A 17,275-nucleotide genomic window follows, 5' to 3' on the forward strand; every position below is an offset into this window, starting at 1 on the left:
AAAAATAGGGACTAACAGTTATATGGGGGATATACGATATCGTGGTCCTATATAGACAATTCTATTTCAGGAGGTAAAGTAGTCACAAAAAAATTCTTTTGTAGAAATTTAGACAATTCTATTGAAAAATGTGATTAAAATCATCAAAATACCCAATATCGGGAAGCACCGTTATATGGGGGCTATACGATTTGGTGGACCGATATAGCCCATCTTCGAACTTGACCTTCCTGCAGACAAAAGACAAATCTGTGCAAAATTGTAGCTTCCTATCTTAATTCATTTCGACTCTAGCGTGATTACAACAGACGGACGGACAGACGGACGGACGGGTCTAAATCTTAGAATCGTCTTAGCGTTATTAAAATTATTATTTCGAGCAGCTACAAACAGAATGACGAACTTAATGTACCCTCCATACTATGGAAGTGGTGGAAGGTATTACATACTTGCTCAGAACTAATTCGGTCAGAGGCGTTGGAAAAAAAACTTTGAGCAGATTCATCGAACTTCCGACATTTGGTTTGCTGGGTTATACCATTATATTAGGTTTGGCCAATGTGTGAACCAATCTTTTGGCGTTGTTTTGTTAGTTCATTCATCTAACTCATCGGTCCAGCTGGAAGCATAAAATGTTGGCAAACACATGGTCTCTGGACAGTGAGCGGTGACACACATTTGTGTCGCCCCAAAAAAAAGATAAATGTTCTCGAAACCTTGACTTAATATTGTCATCATTATTGTTATCATCATTGTGCTAATGGATTTAGGTTTATTAATTATTTTTAATAGATGAAATAAGGGAAATTTGTAAATCCATGGCGATTTTGATAGGATTTAAAAATATATCAATTATTAAAAAATATGATAGATAAAATTTAAAGAATTCCTGTAGGTCCTGGAAATTTAATCAGAAACTCATAACTAAATACCTATAATTGTTGGTACACCAAGAAAACGCTTTTAGAATTTAGTTCACAATCTCCCGGTGTAATTTCCAGTGATTGAGGGTTTGAGTTAATTTCATCGAACATCCGTACCCATCCATTGCTGTTGTATACATTTAAACAAAGAAATTGATTATAAACAAATGAAAAGATGCCATGAGTCACTCGAACAAGACATAGGCCTACTTTTTATGGAATTTATTGTTGTTGTCTTTTTTTTTTTTCAAAATTTGCATACAGTTGGCACAATTACACACCCGCAAACACACACTCACACACGTACAATCACACACTTGCTGAAATCATCATCAATGAAAATACAACAAATTGCCAACATCGACATGTTGTTCAGGCCTCATAATCAAACAACCCAACCACAACCAACGGTTATCATTGTATTTGGAATAGATCCATAAATTTTAATTGTCTAAACGCCTCGTTTTGGCTGTTGTTTTTCTTGGCATTGCCCGCCAAGAGAGGACTGCTCCTCCTTCTTGTCGTCGTTATGATATGTTTTTGTTGTTGCTTGACGATCGTGTGGCTCAATTAGATTGTCAATATATTTTTTTGAGGCGAAACAAATATGATTTACACGATATTGCTTTAATTGCAATTAATTTTGTAAGATTTTCATGTTTGTTGGTTTTTCTTAACTTTATTCCAGCGTTGAATTACAATTTTCCAATTCATTTGTTGTTGAGTTAAATTGAAATTATGATGGGATCACTAAAAAGAAAGGAATGATTTAGGAATTGTAAGGTTTTGTGAAGAAAATTATGTTCTGTGATTATTTCAATTAGCGGATCAGCGTTTTAATAGTTAAAAAGTACGTAAACGTAAAACATTATTACTAAGGGACCAGATAAAATATAGATCTTTGAAATTTAGTATAGAGGGCAAACTTAATACAGAGGATGATATAAGCTGTGGGTACGAAGCATACTTCTAAAAAAAATGTGAAGATCACTCTTGTATGGGATAAGGCGGAATTTGTGGAAACTCGTAATCTAAAGATACAAAAAGTATTGTAAAAAACCACGACTATTGTTTGCCCTTCCAAAAATATTTCTAAAAAATCTATGCCTTTTGATGGGCTTTGCAAAAATATTTCTTAAAAATCTACGCCTATTATTTGACCTTGCAAAAATATTTCTAAAAAACCCGCCTTTTATGTAATCTCACCTTAAGAGGTACATAACGGCACAGCATTTTTATTGAAAGATTGACAAGACAAGATTAAAAAACTGCAACCAACTTCAGACTGCTGTCATTTCTAAGCCACTCGTTCGACAGCTGTTAAAATTATTTCAGTGACAGCTCATTATATTGTTTACAAGCGTACAAAAGCATTTTGGTGAGAATTTTCCGAAAAAAAAACTTATTCGTGATGGAGTTCAAGCGTGATAGTGTGATTTCTTTATTTTTGGCTTGAAACCCACAAGCGGCTATCGTTAGAGCACTCCAGCATTATTATGTGAATAAATCGTTTGTGTCTTGTACCATCGCTCGTTACCGAGATAATGGTAGCATAGCCCGACGTCAAGGAAGTGGACGGAAGAAAACAGCAACATCAGCAGAAATGGTTCGAAAAGTAAAAAAACGACTTGGTCGAAACCCGCGTCGCAGTGGCCAAAAAATGGTTCGCGAGCTGAACATATCGCAATATTTCATTCGGCAAATATTAAAAAATGAGCTCGGTGTAAAGCCATTGAAATTCCAAAAAGTGCAAGAACTAACACCACAACAGAAAGAAAATAGACTCAAAAGAGCTAAAGAGTTGCTTCGCTTGGCCGAAAGTAGTGAACTGCCGAATTTGGTTTTCTCCGTCTTCGATGATAAAACATTCGTTGTCCTGCAGTTTGTAATCAAACAAAATGATCGTGTTTACTTGCCAAAGAGGTCAGCTTAAAATGTGCACCTTCGGTTGGCCCCCAGAACTCAAGCGACGGCCATGGTGAGGGTGGGGGCACCATAACAGCTGGTGGACGCTCTCCGCTCATATTAATCGACCATGGCATCACAATAAATACCAAATATTATCGCGAAAATATTCAGGAGGGTGTATTAAAGCCTTGGGCATACAAACATTTCGGCCGCAGACCTTGGACATTCCAACAGGACTCAGCACCATCGCACTAAGACCGCGCCACCCAAGAATGGTTACAAAATGAGGTTCCTCGCTTCATTTCCAGCGCACAATGGCCACCAAAATCTCGGGATACCAATCCGTTGGACTATTGTGTCGGGAGTATTTTGGAAAGTAAGGGCTGCACTAAAAAATACCAAAGTGTCGATCACCTCAAGCAAGCACTTTGTCGGGAATGGACTAAAACACCGCAGAGCAACATTTGGGCAGCGTGTGACGGTTTCATTGGCCATTTGAAGGCCATAATTCGTGCCAAAGATGAACAATTCGAACAAATCGAAACTTATTATAAAATTTGATGCTATTTCCGACATTTTTTGCTTTCATCCAAAAAAAAAATTTTAAAAAAATGTAAAAAAAATTATGGCGTTTGACTTTGTGGCAGTTTTTTTATCTCACCCTGTAAATGCATGTGTTTAACTTGTGTGGGGAAAAACGTCGAATTTTAGGTAACGCTGTAAAATGAAAATCATTAAAAAAAATATCGAATATCGGTAGGTACCGTTATATGGGAGCTATACGAAGACGTGGACCTGTTTACGGAATTGTAGTACTCATTAATTTCTTCCAATACGAAATTTGAAACGATTCTGATGAATAATGTTGTTGAAATCATGAATATACCGAATATCGGGAGGTAGCGTTATATGGGGGCTATACAAAGTCGTCGACGTCGTCAAAAAATTGTCATAGGCTTTAAATATGAAATAATTCCGGTAAATACTGTCGCTAAAATACGGAATATCGGGAGGTACCGTTATAACGTGGACCGACGAATTTGAGCTGCCTACTGGAAAACTATGCATGTATGCAAAGTTTTAGCCTTCTATCTCAATTCGTTGATTACAGAGAGCGTGATTACAACAGAGAGACGGACAGACAGATAGACAGACGGACATCGCTAGATCGGCCGGGCCGAACTTTTAATACCCTCCACCATTTGGTACAAATTTGGCAATTTCCAAAAAAAAAAAATAAAATAAAATCCGTTAAAAATTCTGTTAAAATCTTAAAAGTGACGAATGCCTATACGACGACGTGGACCTGCATAGGCAACTTTTGTCATAAGTTATTACAATATTTAAATGCGAAACTTGAAGAAAAATCTGTTTATAATGTAGCTAAAATCATCAAAATACCGAATATCGGGAGGTACCGTTATATGGGGGCTATTGATAACTTGGACCTACATGGCTCATTTACGAACTTAACCTGCCTACTGGCAAAATATACATGTGTGCAAAATTTTAGCCTTCTATCTCAATTTGTTCGAAAGATAGCGTGATTACAACAGACAGACAGACAGACAGACGGACAGACAGACACACAGACAGACGGACATAGCTAAATCGTCTTAGAATTTTACGCTGATCAAGAATATATATACTTTGTTGGGTCTGAAATGAGTATTTCGAGGAGGATCAAACGGAATGACAAAATTAATATACCCTCCATAGTATGGTGGAGGGTATAAAAAGGTAAAATTTGTTTATAAAGTTTTCAAAAATGTTTTGACAACACCTCATTGTAAAAATTTATATTCATTTATCTATCAATGTAGGTAAATTACAGAAAATGCCGATTAGATATATTCTTATTCTTTAATTCTATCATCCTAATTTTGGTTAGTAGATAGATCGTCAGTTTAGGCTACACGATTGAGTGAAGAATTCTCCATACACTCTTAAGTGTTTCTATGATAACATTCGAATATTTCTATACTCATATACCACTTTACATCGAACGAAGAATATTCACCTGAAATATCTTTGTAAACACCCTTTTAAAATGTACTGGAACATGTCTTGCAATTAAAAAAATATCAAATCCGAAATCAATGTCATTTTTAATTTTCAATATTTGTTTTTAATTTTTTTTTCAAATGGATATTGAAAAATTGTCAAGGTATATGATTTAAAAAATCTATATTTAAAGCTTATTTTCTCTATTTCGCTGCAGATCTTTTAGTTCCCGCATCAAGGCCGTCAAGGAAAATTCAAAATTACATTTGTCCATTTTTCGTTTGGGTTTCGTTAAGCGGAAACTTCTGAAAGCTCTAACTGTGTATGTGGTCACCGCTTCCATTTGTCAAATGGCTTCCAAGTGCAAGTGAAATATGGATACCCATTTAAAATCTCTTAGTAATTAAGTTTTTTATGCAAAGTTAGGAATTTTATTTATTTTTTTAAGTTCTTCACATAATTAAAAATAACATATCGACTATAAGGTGATTGCAAGACAAATATAGGCATCGTGGAAAATCCTCCAAATTATCATGTTTTCTTTTTTGTTGCTAATATAAAAAATTTGCTTTAAATCGCCATATTTTTTGTCATTTTTCTATTTGGCTTCAAAGATAACAGACCAGGATTTTTCGGCATGTTGCAGCTTCTTGGGGGCATTTAAGGACTGTGTTTTTCTGGAAGGAGAAGGAAATTAAGTTATTTTACTATAAACAATCTTCACACGAGTAATTTCATGTAAGGAACTTTTAGGCGGAGGAGATGAGGCATTATGCGTCTTTAAGAGATGTCTCCTTCGCCTAAAAACTATTAATATCATGTTGTTGACCTGGACAACTATCAGTATTTAGTCTGTAGAATTATGATTTTTTTATATTCTTAATATCTGAATACATGCGTTTCAATCAGTCCTTAACCGACAAGTTTGAGCTCATGCTATTAAAAAAGATATATTACCTCAATTCGTTCACAGCCCTTCGACAATCTTCAGGAATACACAACAGCTTTGGTTTGGGCTTCAGTTCAAATAATTCCTTGTTAAGATTGTGAGAAGTTGCTGCATCGTTATTGCGATCCCCAGCTGTAGATTGTGAAGATCGAATTTTTGGTACAGCCCCGTTTGACATTTTTTTCTAAATTTTTAAAATCAAAAAAATCACAAAAAATTGAAATAAACAATATTCTGTTACAAATTTTTAAAATATTGGCATTTATTTCAACATATATATACAGTAAAATACCTCTATAGAAGAATTAAAAGGTATTCTCCCTTTTATACGAATAATAAAAACACTTTGGGGAATATGTTTTCGTTTGAAGATTCTTTAAGGAGTCTTTATTTTATACAAGGCCTTTATATGGAGTCCTCTTTTTACAGAAGAAACTTTATACGGTATTCTCTTTATATACCAGCCTTAAAGAATTCTTCTGTGCATTTTAGAGAGAGTCTGTGGAAGAGCTTTTCTATTTAGAAGAGCTATTAATCTTCAACGGTTATTTTGTCTAACGAAGACCCTACAAGGATCTACCCATGGTACAATAAAGAGAAGGTAGGCCAACTTTGAAAAAATTGGAAGTATAGAGGGTTACCTGTTTGGCTTGTAATGTCAGAATTAGTATCAAAACAATAAAAAATCAAACTTGTTGCATTTATTTTGAATAAATAATTAATCTTTTCAAAATCACGTATTATATATCTCTAAAGGATTATTTCGCTACAAAAACTCTAGATTTTGTCGATGCATACGTTGAAATAAACATTTTGAAAACACCCAAATTTGAATATTTTCTGAACAATATTTTTGTTATTGAAAAGAAAACACATACATAAACAAATAAAGATGGCATATTAAGCCAAGAAAATAAAAAAATTAAAATCATATGGTATCATAGCCCTACCTTGATATCATTGTACCATGGATCTACCATATTTAGAAAAACCTTAAAGAGTTCTCCTATCTAGAAAGTCCAAAGGGTCTGCTGTCAAAAAAAAGTGGGCTTAATGAGGTATCTTTATATCGAAGACCTTAAAATTGTCTTCTGTCCTGAACAGATGTTGTTTTCGAACAGCTGTTCGCACTATAAAAGACATAAAGAGAACTGTTACCCGCAAAATCCCCTTAGTATGCTTTTAAAATTTAATCTCCATAGAAGTCCTTTAAAAAACCCCTTAAAAGAAGATTTTGAAGGCTCCTCTCTTTATAGAAGACCTCCAAAATGGCATTTTTTTAATATAATAGACGTTTAAAGGAATTTTGTCGTTTGAAGTTCTTTTATGGGGTTTTTTCTGCGTGGAATACATTTTGAACGGCATTTCTCTATAGAAGATTTTACAAAGGTTTTTTCTTTGCAGAAGAAGCTCCTTTTTTCCATAGAAATATTCTTATAGCTATTTTCTCTATAGGAGACCTATAAGTGAATTTTTCACCATAGACCACTGTTTGAAGTTCTTTACTCATGGAAGACTTTAAAAAGCCTATAGAAGACCTCTAGATACGTTATGTTTTTCTGTTTATGGGAGATTTTTTAAAGCCCCCTTAAAGGTTCCTTCTCTTAATAGAAGTCACTCGAAGGGGGATTCTAGAAAAGGGTCTGCCTGTAAAATAGTCAGTATATAGAAGGATTTTCTATCGATAGAAGAGCCTTAAATGGGGCCTCTATCCATAGATTACCCTACAAAGTTTTTCTGTGTACAAAATTTCTACAAAGAGGATTTTTATCACTAGTACAACATAAAGTGATGTTGAAATTAGATCTACTGAGATCTGCTGTCTATAGAAGACGCTTAACGGGAAATTTTGTCTGCAGGATAGCTTTATAGTGATCTTCTGATGATACAAGAACATTTAAAGGGGATTTCTGTGTTAACAAAACCTCCACAATGATTTTCTAAAAGGGTTTTCTGTCTATAGAAGCAAAAAGATATACCACATTTAAAAGAGCCTCATAGGGTCTTCCGTCGATAAAGGCACTTAATGGAGCCTCCTGCCTGTAGCTTACCCATGGTAGAATCAAGAAGGAAAAGTCATGCAATCGTTTGTTTATATTTATTTTTGTTTTAAAATCATTCATTTGACAACATCTCATTGTCAAAATGTCTTCGAACTGTGGAAAACCCTTAAATGGAACTTCCCTCCATTAAAAACCCTTGTAGTATTCTTTTTCTATAGAAGACCTTTATATGGGTTTTCTCACGAAATATTCTTAAGGAGGTAGTCTTTCCATAGAAGAACCTTAAAACATTTTTCTGAGTATAATAGAGCCTTTCTGTAGGGTCTGTCCTCCGCCCATACGATATCCTTAAAGGGGTTTTCCGTCTATAGAAGTACAGAAAGGATATACTGCCTATAGAAGGTATTGATGGGGAACTTAAAACTGATCTTCTGACTTCGGAAAAAAACTCCTCAAAGCATTTCTAGAATTGTCTTGTCTCTATAGAATACCCTTAAATAGAGCTACCGTAAACAGAAGAACCTCAAATTGGTCTTTTGTCGAGCCAAGGCCCTAATGAGGTCTCCTGACAGATCTTCTGTTTCTAACAGATTTTGTCTTGAACAGGTTTTTGCCCTATATAAGACCCTTAAGTTAAGAAAACATAGATCGTTTTTTTTTATTGACTGGCTTCTTCGGAAATGAACAAACTTAAAACTCCTTTGTTCCTATACAAAAATGCCAGCCGATGACTTGAGCCAGTAAAAAGTCGTTTTATGTATTTTTACCTTTAGCCTAGTCCTAAAAGCCTTAAAATCTCTTTCATATGCAGGACACCCCGAAAAGATTATCTGTTTAAAGGAGTCCCTTCAATTCTCATTCTCTTTTTTTTAAGGTCTGTTCTTTTGAGAAAACCTTCAAAATTGGCTCTCCTTGAAAGAATATTTCTCAGAGATTTTTCTCTTAAGACATGTTTCCAAAGGTATTTCCTATCTGAAAAACTTTTCAGAGTTTTTTCTCTATAGAATACTTTTCAAAGATCTGTTATTTATGAGACAATTTACGAATGTCCTTTTTCTATAGAAGACATTTCAATGGCCTTTCCTCTATGGGAGACCTTTAAATGAATTTTTCCATAGAGAACACCGTTAACAGTTTCTTCCCCCATGGAAGACTTTTTCAAGGGTTTGTCCTATAGAACCCCTTTAGCCGGTTTTTTTTCTTTATAGAAGGTCTTTCAAAGGTAATATTCTACAGAAAACCATTCAAAAGTCCATCCTCTGTAGAAGACGTGTAAAAGGCAGTTTTTATACCCTACAACACTATGTGTTGGGGGTATTATAAGTTTGATTGGCCCAAAAATTATGTAACACCTCGAAATATTGGTTTCCCACATAGGAAAGTATATATGGATCTTCCTAGCTCGCCGAGCTGAGTCGATCTAGCTATGTATGTCCGTCCGTCCGTCTGTCCGTCTGTCCGTCTGTCCGTCTGTCCATGTTAATTTGTAATCACTCTACAGGTCGCAATTATGGCCCGATATTCACGAAATTTAGAATGGAGGTGGGTCTGGGGTCAGAATAGAACCCTATTTCTTTTGGAGATGATCGCCAAATGTTTAGGGGTTGAAATGGACCAAATACTGAAAAAATTTCGGATTTTGCAGTAGCTATACAGGTCGCAATTATAGACCAATCGACGCGGAATTTCGCATGTAACTAGAGTTTAGGGCGGGGAAGAGGCCTACCAATTTGGGTGGTCATCGGATAATATTTAGCGGGTAAAATATACCATATCTTTTGTGTTGAAAAAATTCAAAATTTTTCATTAAACCGCGAATATTTTAAATCCCGGCGAAATCACAAAGCTATGACAAGGTTACTTCTGATCTTTACATTGATGTAAACATCCAATAAAACGGATATATAGCAAAATATGTGCGATATATACGTTTATCAAAGAAGATATGCTTGAAAAATCTCTTATATGTCGAGAACGGCTGAACTGATTTCCACAGTTCTCATTAATTCAGAATGGCCTCTTGACAGGAAAGAAAAAACGTCCAAAAAAATCGCATAAAAATATCTCTCTAAAGATGAAAATATGGATTTTGTAAAATTTTCTCATAATTTTTCAATTTTGTCATATTTTTGGCATATTTTCATTTTGAATTAAACATTTGGTAATATTTTTACAGCTAACAAAACTAAGTAGTTAGGATATCAGGATATCATATACAGATCGCATTTATGGCCCGATCCTTACGAAATTTTGCATGGAGATAAGATGAGGGTCAGAATAGAAGCTTACTCTTTTTGGAGATGATCGCCATATATTTAGGGGTTAAAATGGACCAAAAAACTGCAAAATTGTCTGCAGGTCGTAATTATCGCCCGATTCTCACGCACATTTGAATGGGGGCTACCGGACATTACAAAAGCCAAGCAGTTTTGGATGGCCATCCAAAAATATTCAATGTGTGAAATAGTTTGACTATCGTTAACGCTGACTTCGTTGAAGAATATAGTCTCATATAGATGCGTTTCAGTCAAAAACCAATAATAAATGTTAATCTTTTGCCACATCTGAGAGATTATAGGTCTTTGGGAAATATTGGTTCCAGATCTAGGAAGACCATTTACGTGCAACTTCTTAATAAATTGGAAATGGGTAAATTAGTTTAAGTTGTTATTATTCGAAAATTAGAGAACGGAACCTGATGGTTTTCTTTTATTATTTGTCACAATATCTTGTGGAATTCTTTCGAGTATCTCGCCTATATAAACTGTATGGTTTATTATAGTGTTGTAGGGTATTCAACGGTCGGCCCCGCTCGACTGTAGCCTTTGCTTACTTGTTTCAATTGTAAACGATATTTTACCTACAAACAATCTGCAAGAGGTATTTTCTCTTTGAAAAAACTTTTAAGAGGTTTTATACACTCCACCATACTATGGACGGAATATTAACTTTGTTATTCCGTTTGTAACTCCTCGAAGTACACAATGTTTATACATTCTTGATCAATCTATAATTCTAAGTCGATTTAGCGATGTCCGTCCGCCTCTCTGTTGTAATCACGCTATCTTTGGGACGAATTTTGCACAGTAGGCAGGTTAAGTTCTTAAATGGGCCATGTCGGTCCACGTTTGCATATAGCACCCATATAACGATATTCGGCATTTTGAAAATTTTTGCCATATCTTGTGCCGGAAATGTTTCGAATTTCGTATTTGAAGTTCGCAATGGGTACTAAAACCTATGACTGAAAATTGTCTATGCAGGTACACGTCTTCGTATAGCCCCCATATAATGATACCTCCCGACATTCGGTATTTTGATGATTTTGGCGGCATTATTCAACAGAATTTCGTATTTGAAGTTCGGAACCGTTGCTGTAGCCTATGCGAAAAAATTACCTGTGAAAGGCCACGACTTCGTATAGCCCCCATATAAGGGGTTTCATTTGAGTGGTATTTTTCTATGGAATTTTTTTTGAAATCTGCAAGTACCTTCAAAATTGTGATGGGTATTAAAAGTACGGCCAGGTCGAACTTAGCTGTTTTTAACTTGTTCTTTCTAAAGAAGTCCTTTCAAATGAGTTATGTTTTTCATAAGTTCATAGGTTTTCTATTTATAGAAGACTTTTCGAAGTGCCCTTAGGATGTCCTTTGAAGGTCTTCTCAGTATAAGAGGCCTTTAAGTGGATTTTTCTCGAAGAGAATACCTTCTCTTTGGAAGCCTGTTTCAAAGTTTTTTTTCCTAAAAAAACAGTAATTTGTATAAGATATTCCTGATACGTTTTTTGTAAAGAAGATCTTTCAAAGGTATATCCTCTATAGAAGGCTTTTAAATTGCATTTTCTCAAGAGAAAACTCGAAAAAAATATTATTTTTACACAGCACCTATATTTTCTCTGTGTAAGAGATAAAAGTCCTTTCCAAATATTTTCTCTAAAGAAGACATTCAAAAGGAAGATTATATGGAAGTTCTTTCGAAAAAATCCTCAAAAAAATATTTAGAAAGGTCTATTGCAGGAAACCATTTTAAATTGACTGTTTCCATAGAAAGGCTCTAAAAAGTCGTTTTCCTTTAGAAAATAATTTAATGTTTTTAATTTACAGAAGACTTTTAATAGGTCTTCTGTTTATAGCGGACGTGTAAAAGGCCTTTCTCTATGGAATATTTTAAAATATCCTTTGTCTATAGAATACCCATAAAGAGTCATTTTTTTATAGAAGACTTTTTAAAAACTCGACTTCCCTAGTTTTCGGTCTACAGCAGTCAAAAGTTCACTCTGTGTAGAAGACCTTAATTAAGTGGTTTTCCTTTAGAAAACCTTTGCACGACTATTGCTCCGCCCTAGAACCTGCAAGAATCTATAAGTTATACAAATTTCTTCGATATCATAAAGGGAAAATCGATTATCGCAGTAGACATTTTTACATTCTTGCAGTTCTAGAACAAACAACTTATCTCTATAGAAGATCTGTTAAAGGCTTTTCTTTTGTTGATTTTTTTCTTTCATTGGACACTCACTCATAATTCGCAGTGTATTCTTAAGAATTTTGGGAAATTTTCAAAAATATTTCCCCCTATCGAAACTTCAAAATATATTTAATTTTTTTTCCTGTCAAACTCCAGAGACCCTCAAAGGAGAAAAAATACAATTAATTGCAAATTTCCTTGAAAATGGCTCGTTCCAGCCAAGTTGTGGCAGGAATCCTTTTAACACCCTACGTGGCATGTGGCGTGGCTTTATGTCTGCTGATCTTGGATAGGCCACATTGTGATTCCACCTATTATTTCTCGGGCAGTGCAGATCCTGAGGGTGGCGGTGGTGGAGGCGATGCGGCAGCACCTGCAGATGAAGCGGGTTTGGTAGCTGACAATAGCGATGCTGTTCTCCAACCGCAAAAATATCTCGATCAGCGTTACTGTGCGGGTGGCTATCATGGATTGTTGTGTGTCATTGGAACCCTTCTGATGGGATTTAGTGAGTCAACAATTTTGAGACATAAAAATTATTTATCTAAATTTTTATAAAATCTTTCAGCCATCATAATCTATCGCCTGCTGATTGGGACACGCACCCGAACCGTGAAATACATACATTTGCTGCTGCACTTGATCACCCTGTCGCTGTTCGTTGCCAGTTTCTGGTGTGTTGAGTATCACATGCACAACATTTTCTATTACAGGTTTGAAATTCACACCGTAACCTCGTTGGTGGTATTTCTCATATTTCTCATTCAGGTTGGAGAGGACGTTCTCATTGAGATTTTAAAAAATTTTGTAATAAGTTCTCCTTCTTACAGTTCATTGTTGCTGCCATGATCTTCACCTATTTGTATCCGAACACCAAATTGCGTCTATACTTCGCGCCCTTCCATGATATTCTTGGCATTTGGCTGTTCATTTGTTTTGTGTCCTGTCTCATCTCGGGCAAACGCTATGCCCAAATGGATTATGTCGCCTCCAATCAGATCCTGTTCTATGGCTTGTCGTATGCCGCATTCACTTTCATTCTCATTGTCATTCTGAGTCCATTCTTTGAATGGGATATGGTGAGTAGGGTAAGAGGATTTTGAGATAAAATATTTTAATATCATTTTTTTTTTCTCACGCAGGTGGGCCCTTTGTAAACATCATATTGTATAGCAAGTAGTTTTTTTTTAATGAGTTAATTATATTTTTCAATAAATGATAGATTTTTTATATAAATGGTTTTAAAATTTTTTAATAGGATTTATCTTTGGGATGTCTGGGATACTATAGTTTGGGTTGATGACCTAAAATCCAAAAAAAATCTTGCGACAAAAATATAGTTTTTTCTTAGAAAAAAATTTCAAAGACAAAAAATTACGAAAATTGGAAAAAGATTTAGGAAAGGTATGGAAAGGGAACAAGGTCGTTTTACTCCTCCTGGTACTTCCTCTCTCCAATCCACTCTCATAAATCACGTACTAATTCACCGATCGTCTCCTTCTTCTGATACCTTACACATAAACATTTAAGAAATCTAATATCTCGTAGATAGCGGTGTTAGATTAGTTGCGAAAATCAACAGTATCGATCCATTCGCTCGGATATCGCCTTCCTTCTGGTATCTCATAAATTCCCTCAAATGTTGTACAATATACCAAAGAGGGAAAGATGACATATATCAGTCCACTGCTTCTAGTACGTCCCCATGAGAGTATTTTGAAGAAAATCCATACATTCAAAAAAGTTAAATTGTCGTCCTATTTTTTCAATTTTCGCACATTTGATTTTTTTAAATAGAAACAAGTAAAAAGCTGTAAGTTCGGCCGGGCCGAACTTTGAATACCCTCCACCATTTGGAACGAATTTGGCAATTCTCAAAAACAATAAAATCTGTTAAAAATTCTGTTAAAATCTTAAAAATACCGAATGTAGCTATTATATTAGGGACTATACGACGACATGAACCTGCGTAGGTAACAAAATACCGAATATCGGGAGGTACCGTTATGTGGGGGCTAACGAAGACGTGGACCTGCACAGACAATTTTCTGTCATAGGCTGTAGTATCCATTACGAACTTCAAGTACCAAATTTGAAATAATTCTGGTGAAAAAAATGTAAATAAAATCATTAAAATACCGAATATTGGGAGGTACCGTTATATGAGGGCTCTACGAAGACGTGGACCAGCAAAGACAATTTTCTGTCTTAGGCTGTATTAACCATTATGAACTTTAAATACCAAAGTGGAAACAATTCCGGTGAATAAATTCTCTAAAATCATCAAAATACCGAATATCGGGAGGTACCCTTATATGGGGGCTATACGAAGACGTGGACCTGCACAGACAATTTTCTCTCATAGGCTGTAGTATCCATTGCGAACTTCAAATACGAAATTTGAAACAATTCCGGTAAATAATGTCGGTAAAATCTTAAAAATACCGCATATCGGGAGGTACCGTTATATGGGGGCTATACGGAGACGTAGACCTACATGGTCTATTTTCAATACCAAAAGTCCTGCAGACATAATACACTTTTGAGTAAAATTTTATCAACCTACTTCATTTCGTTCGGATGCTAAAGTGATTTCCACAGACGAATAGACAGACAGACGTACGGACATTGATAAATCGACGTAGAATTCCATGCTGATCAAGAATATATATACATATATAGAATATATATAATATATTAAGGCCCTTTGGAACCATTTATGACATTTTTGTCGGCTTTAAAATTTTTCTTAACAATTACGTAGAATATGGGAAACATTAATAGTCAGAATAATCAGCCCAACATAAAATTCATTGGCAGTCATGTTGATATTCAACATTAAACTAGTTTTCTATTTTGTGGCATACTTTTAGGCGATTCATTAAAATCAATCTCTTTCAACAGTATTGTACATAATTTTTCAAATAATAATTTGAAACTGATGAAAGTTAAAGTTTTTGATAGAAAAAAAAACTTATACCTCTCGTTGCTGTACGAATCGGTTCTGTCGACAGAATATACCCTCCGCCATTGTTCGATTATTTAAATATATTTTGATTTCTGTTACGCTTATTCAAACTGTTGAGGTTCTGAGGGAATAGACCAATATTTTCTATTTCGTATGGGACGTAAATAAACACGATATAAATATGCAGCAACTTGGTAACAGGTTGGTAACTTCCTACACTTTACATTAGACATGTGATAATTTTTAGAAAATGTTAACATGTGCGTGAGGTACCAAGTATAGTCGACCGAAGTATTCCATTTTCATGCTTCATCTAATACATATAAAAATATTGGAAATCAGAAGATCGAACATTTGTATCTAATAATAAATAATGGGCAAAATTTCAAGAAAATCGAATATTTATATCCAATTTATGGGAAATCATAAATTCAATATTCATCTCTGAATTCTGGATGGGAGACATATATTTAGATATAGCAAGTTGTAAAGAATTGTTTCGCAATTTATGACAGATCAAAGTATTGAAAATAGTGATCCTTTGTGGGTGAGGTACCAGAAGGGGTTCGCAGATATACATCATCTTTACAACAGATCTTGTGTTTGTATGTGAAATTTGAATAGAGTTGGATGCTTATTTCGTTTTCTTGGAGCGTTTTGTTTTTCAAAATCTTGAACCCTTTGTGGGGAAGGTAACAAAAGAAATGATCCGATATCTACCATCTTTATAACGGATCTTGTGTTGATGGAAATATTGAGAGGTACCAAGTCTGGAATGGAATCGAATGTTAATTTCGCGTTTTATGAGATTAATGGATATTCAAAATTTTACCCTTTGTGGTCGAGGTACCAGAAGGAGTGGACCGATATATTCCATCTTCACACCAGACTGGTTCAATAAAAATATTGTGACGTGTGTAATTTGAGGAGAACCAGATGCTCATTTCGGATTTTATGATCGTTTTGGTTATTCAAAATTTTGACCCTTGTTGTGGGGGAGGTACAAGAAGAAATGGTCCGATCTTTACCGTTTTTATAGCAAATCCTGTATTGATGGAAATATTTAGATAGTTCAAGTCTTAATAGAATCGGATGTTAATTTCGCGTATTATGAGCTTCATGGGTATTCAAAATTTCCAACTTTTACGGGGGAAGTACCAGAAGGAGTGTACCGATAAATTTCATCTTTGGACCAGATCTTGAGTTTAAAAAAATATTGGGATGTGTGATATTTGAAGACAATCAGATTCTTAAATCACATTTTATAAAAGTTGTAATTATTCAAAATGTTGACCCTTTGTGGGGGAGGTACTTGATGGAATGGACCGATATCGTCCATTTTCGTACCTGACCTCTAACTGACGAAAATATTAGGATTTGCAAAGTTGGAGCAAAATTGGATTATTGCTTCTCTTTTTGTGCAGAAAATATATTTTTTTTAAAAACTCGATATTTTGTGGAGGTATCAGAAGGAGTAGACCGATGTATTCCATCTTAAGATCAGACCTTGGGTTAATAAAAATATTGGGATGTGTGAAATTTGAAGACAATCGGCCTGTTACATCACATTTTATGAGAGTTGAAATTATTCAAAATGTTTACCATTTGTGGGGAAGGTACTTGGAGTAGACCTATATTGTCCGTTTACGTACCTGACCTCGAACTGACGCAAATATTAGGATTTGCAAAGCTGGAGAAAAATCGGATTATCGGTACTCTTTCTGTGCAAAAAATAAATTTTTTTGAAAATTTCGATCTTTTGTGGGAGAGGTGCCAGAAGGAGTGGACAAATATTGCCGAACTCGATCTAAGTTTAACAAAAATATTTGGATGTACCAAGTTTGGACCAAATCGGTTACTCCCTTTGAGAGTTATCGTGCGCACCAGTCAGACAGACAGACAGTAGGAGGACATCGCCAGGTCCAAATGTCCTGAAACGGATATGGTCCAAAGAGACCTAGGGTCTAAAATGATATATACCCTCTCTACCCATATGGCTGAGGGTATAATTATTCAGAAATAGTGGACTTATATATTCCATATTCACATATCT

At 35.1% G+C, this 17,275-nt stretch overlaps 1 protein-coding gene and 1 long non-coding RNA gene across 2 annotated transcripts; both read left to right on the top strand.

The window, feature by feature from the left end:
* Nucleotides 1-4,882: 4,882 nt before the first annotated feature.
* LOC131801199 (uncharacterized) lies at nt 4,883-5,271 on the top strand. The gene is made up of 2 exons (XR_009341734.1): nt 4,883-4,998; nt 5,053-5,271. It is a non-coding gene; the product is annotated as an uncharacterized LOC131801199 (long non-coding RNA).
* Nucleotides 5,272-12,377: 7,106 nt separating this feature from the next.
* Nucleotides 12,378-13,484, top strand: LOC101898276 (uncharacterized). The gene is made up of 4 exons (XM_011296217.3): nt 12,378-12,762; nt 12,823-13,022; nt 13,085-13,333; nt 13,397-13,484. The coding sequence occupies exons 1-4, from the start codon at nt 12,459-12,461 to the stop codon at nt 13,409-13,411; spliced, it is 768 nt and encodes a 255-aa protein (XP_011294519.1). The 5' UTR covers nt 12,378-12,458; the 3' UTR covers nt 13,412-13,484.
* The last annotated feature ends 3,791 nt before the right edge of the window (nt 13,485-17,275 follow it).

Source organism: Musca domestica, unplaced genomic scaffold (genome assembly GCF_030504385.1).
Source record: "Musca domestica strain aabys unplaced genomic scaffold, Musca_domestica.polishedcontigs.V.1.1 15, whole genome shotgun sequence".
NCBI lineage: Eukaryota > Metazoa > Arthropoda > Insecta > Diptera > Muscidae > Musca > Musca domestica.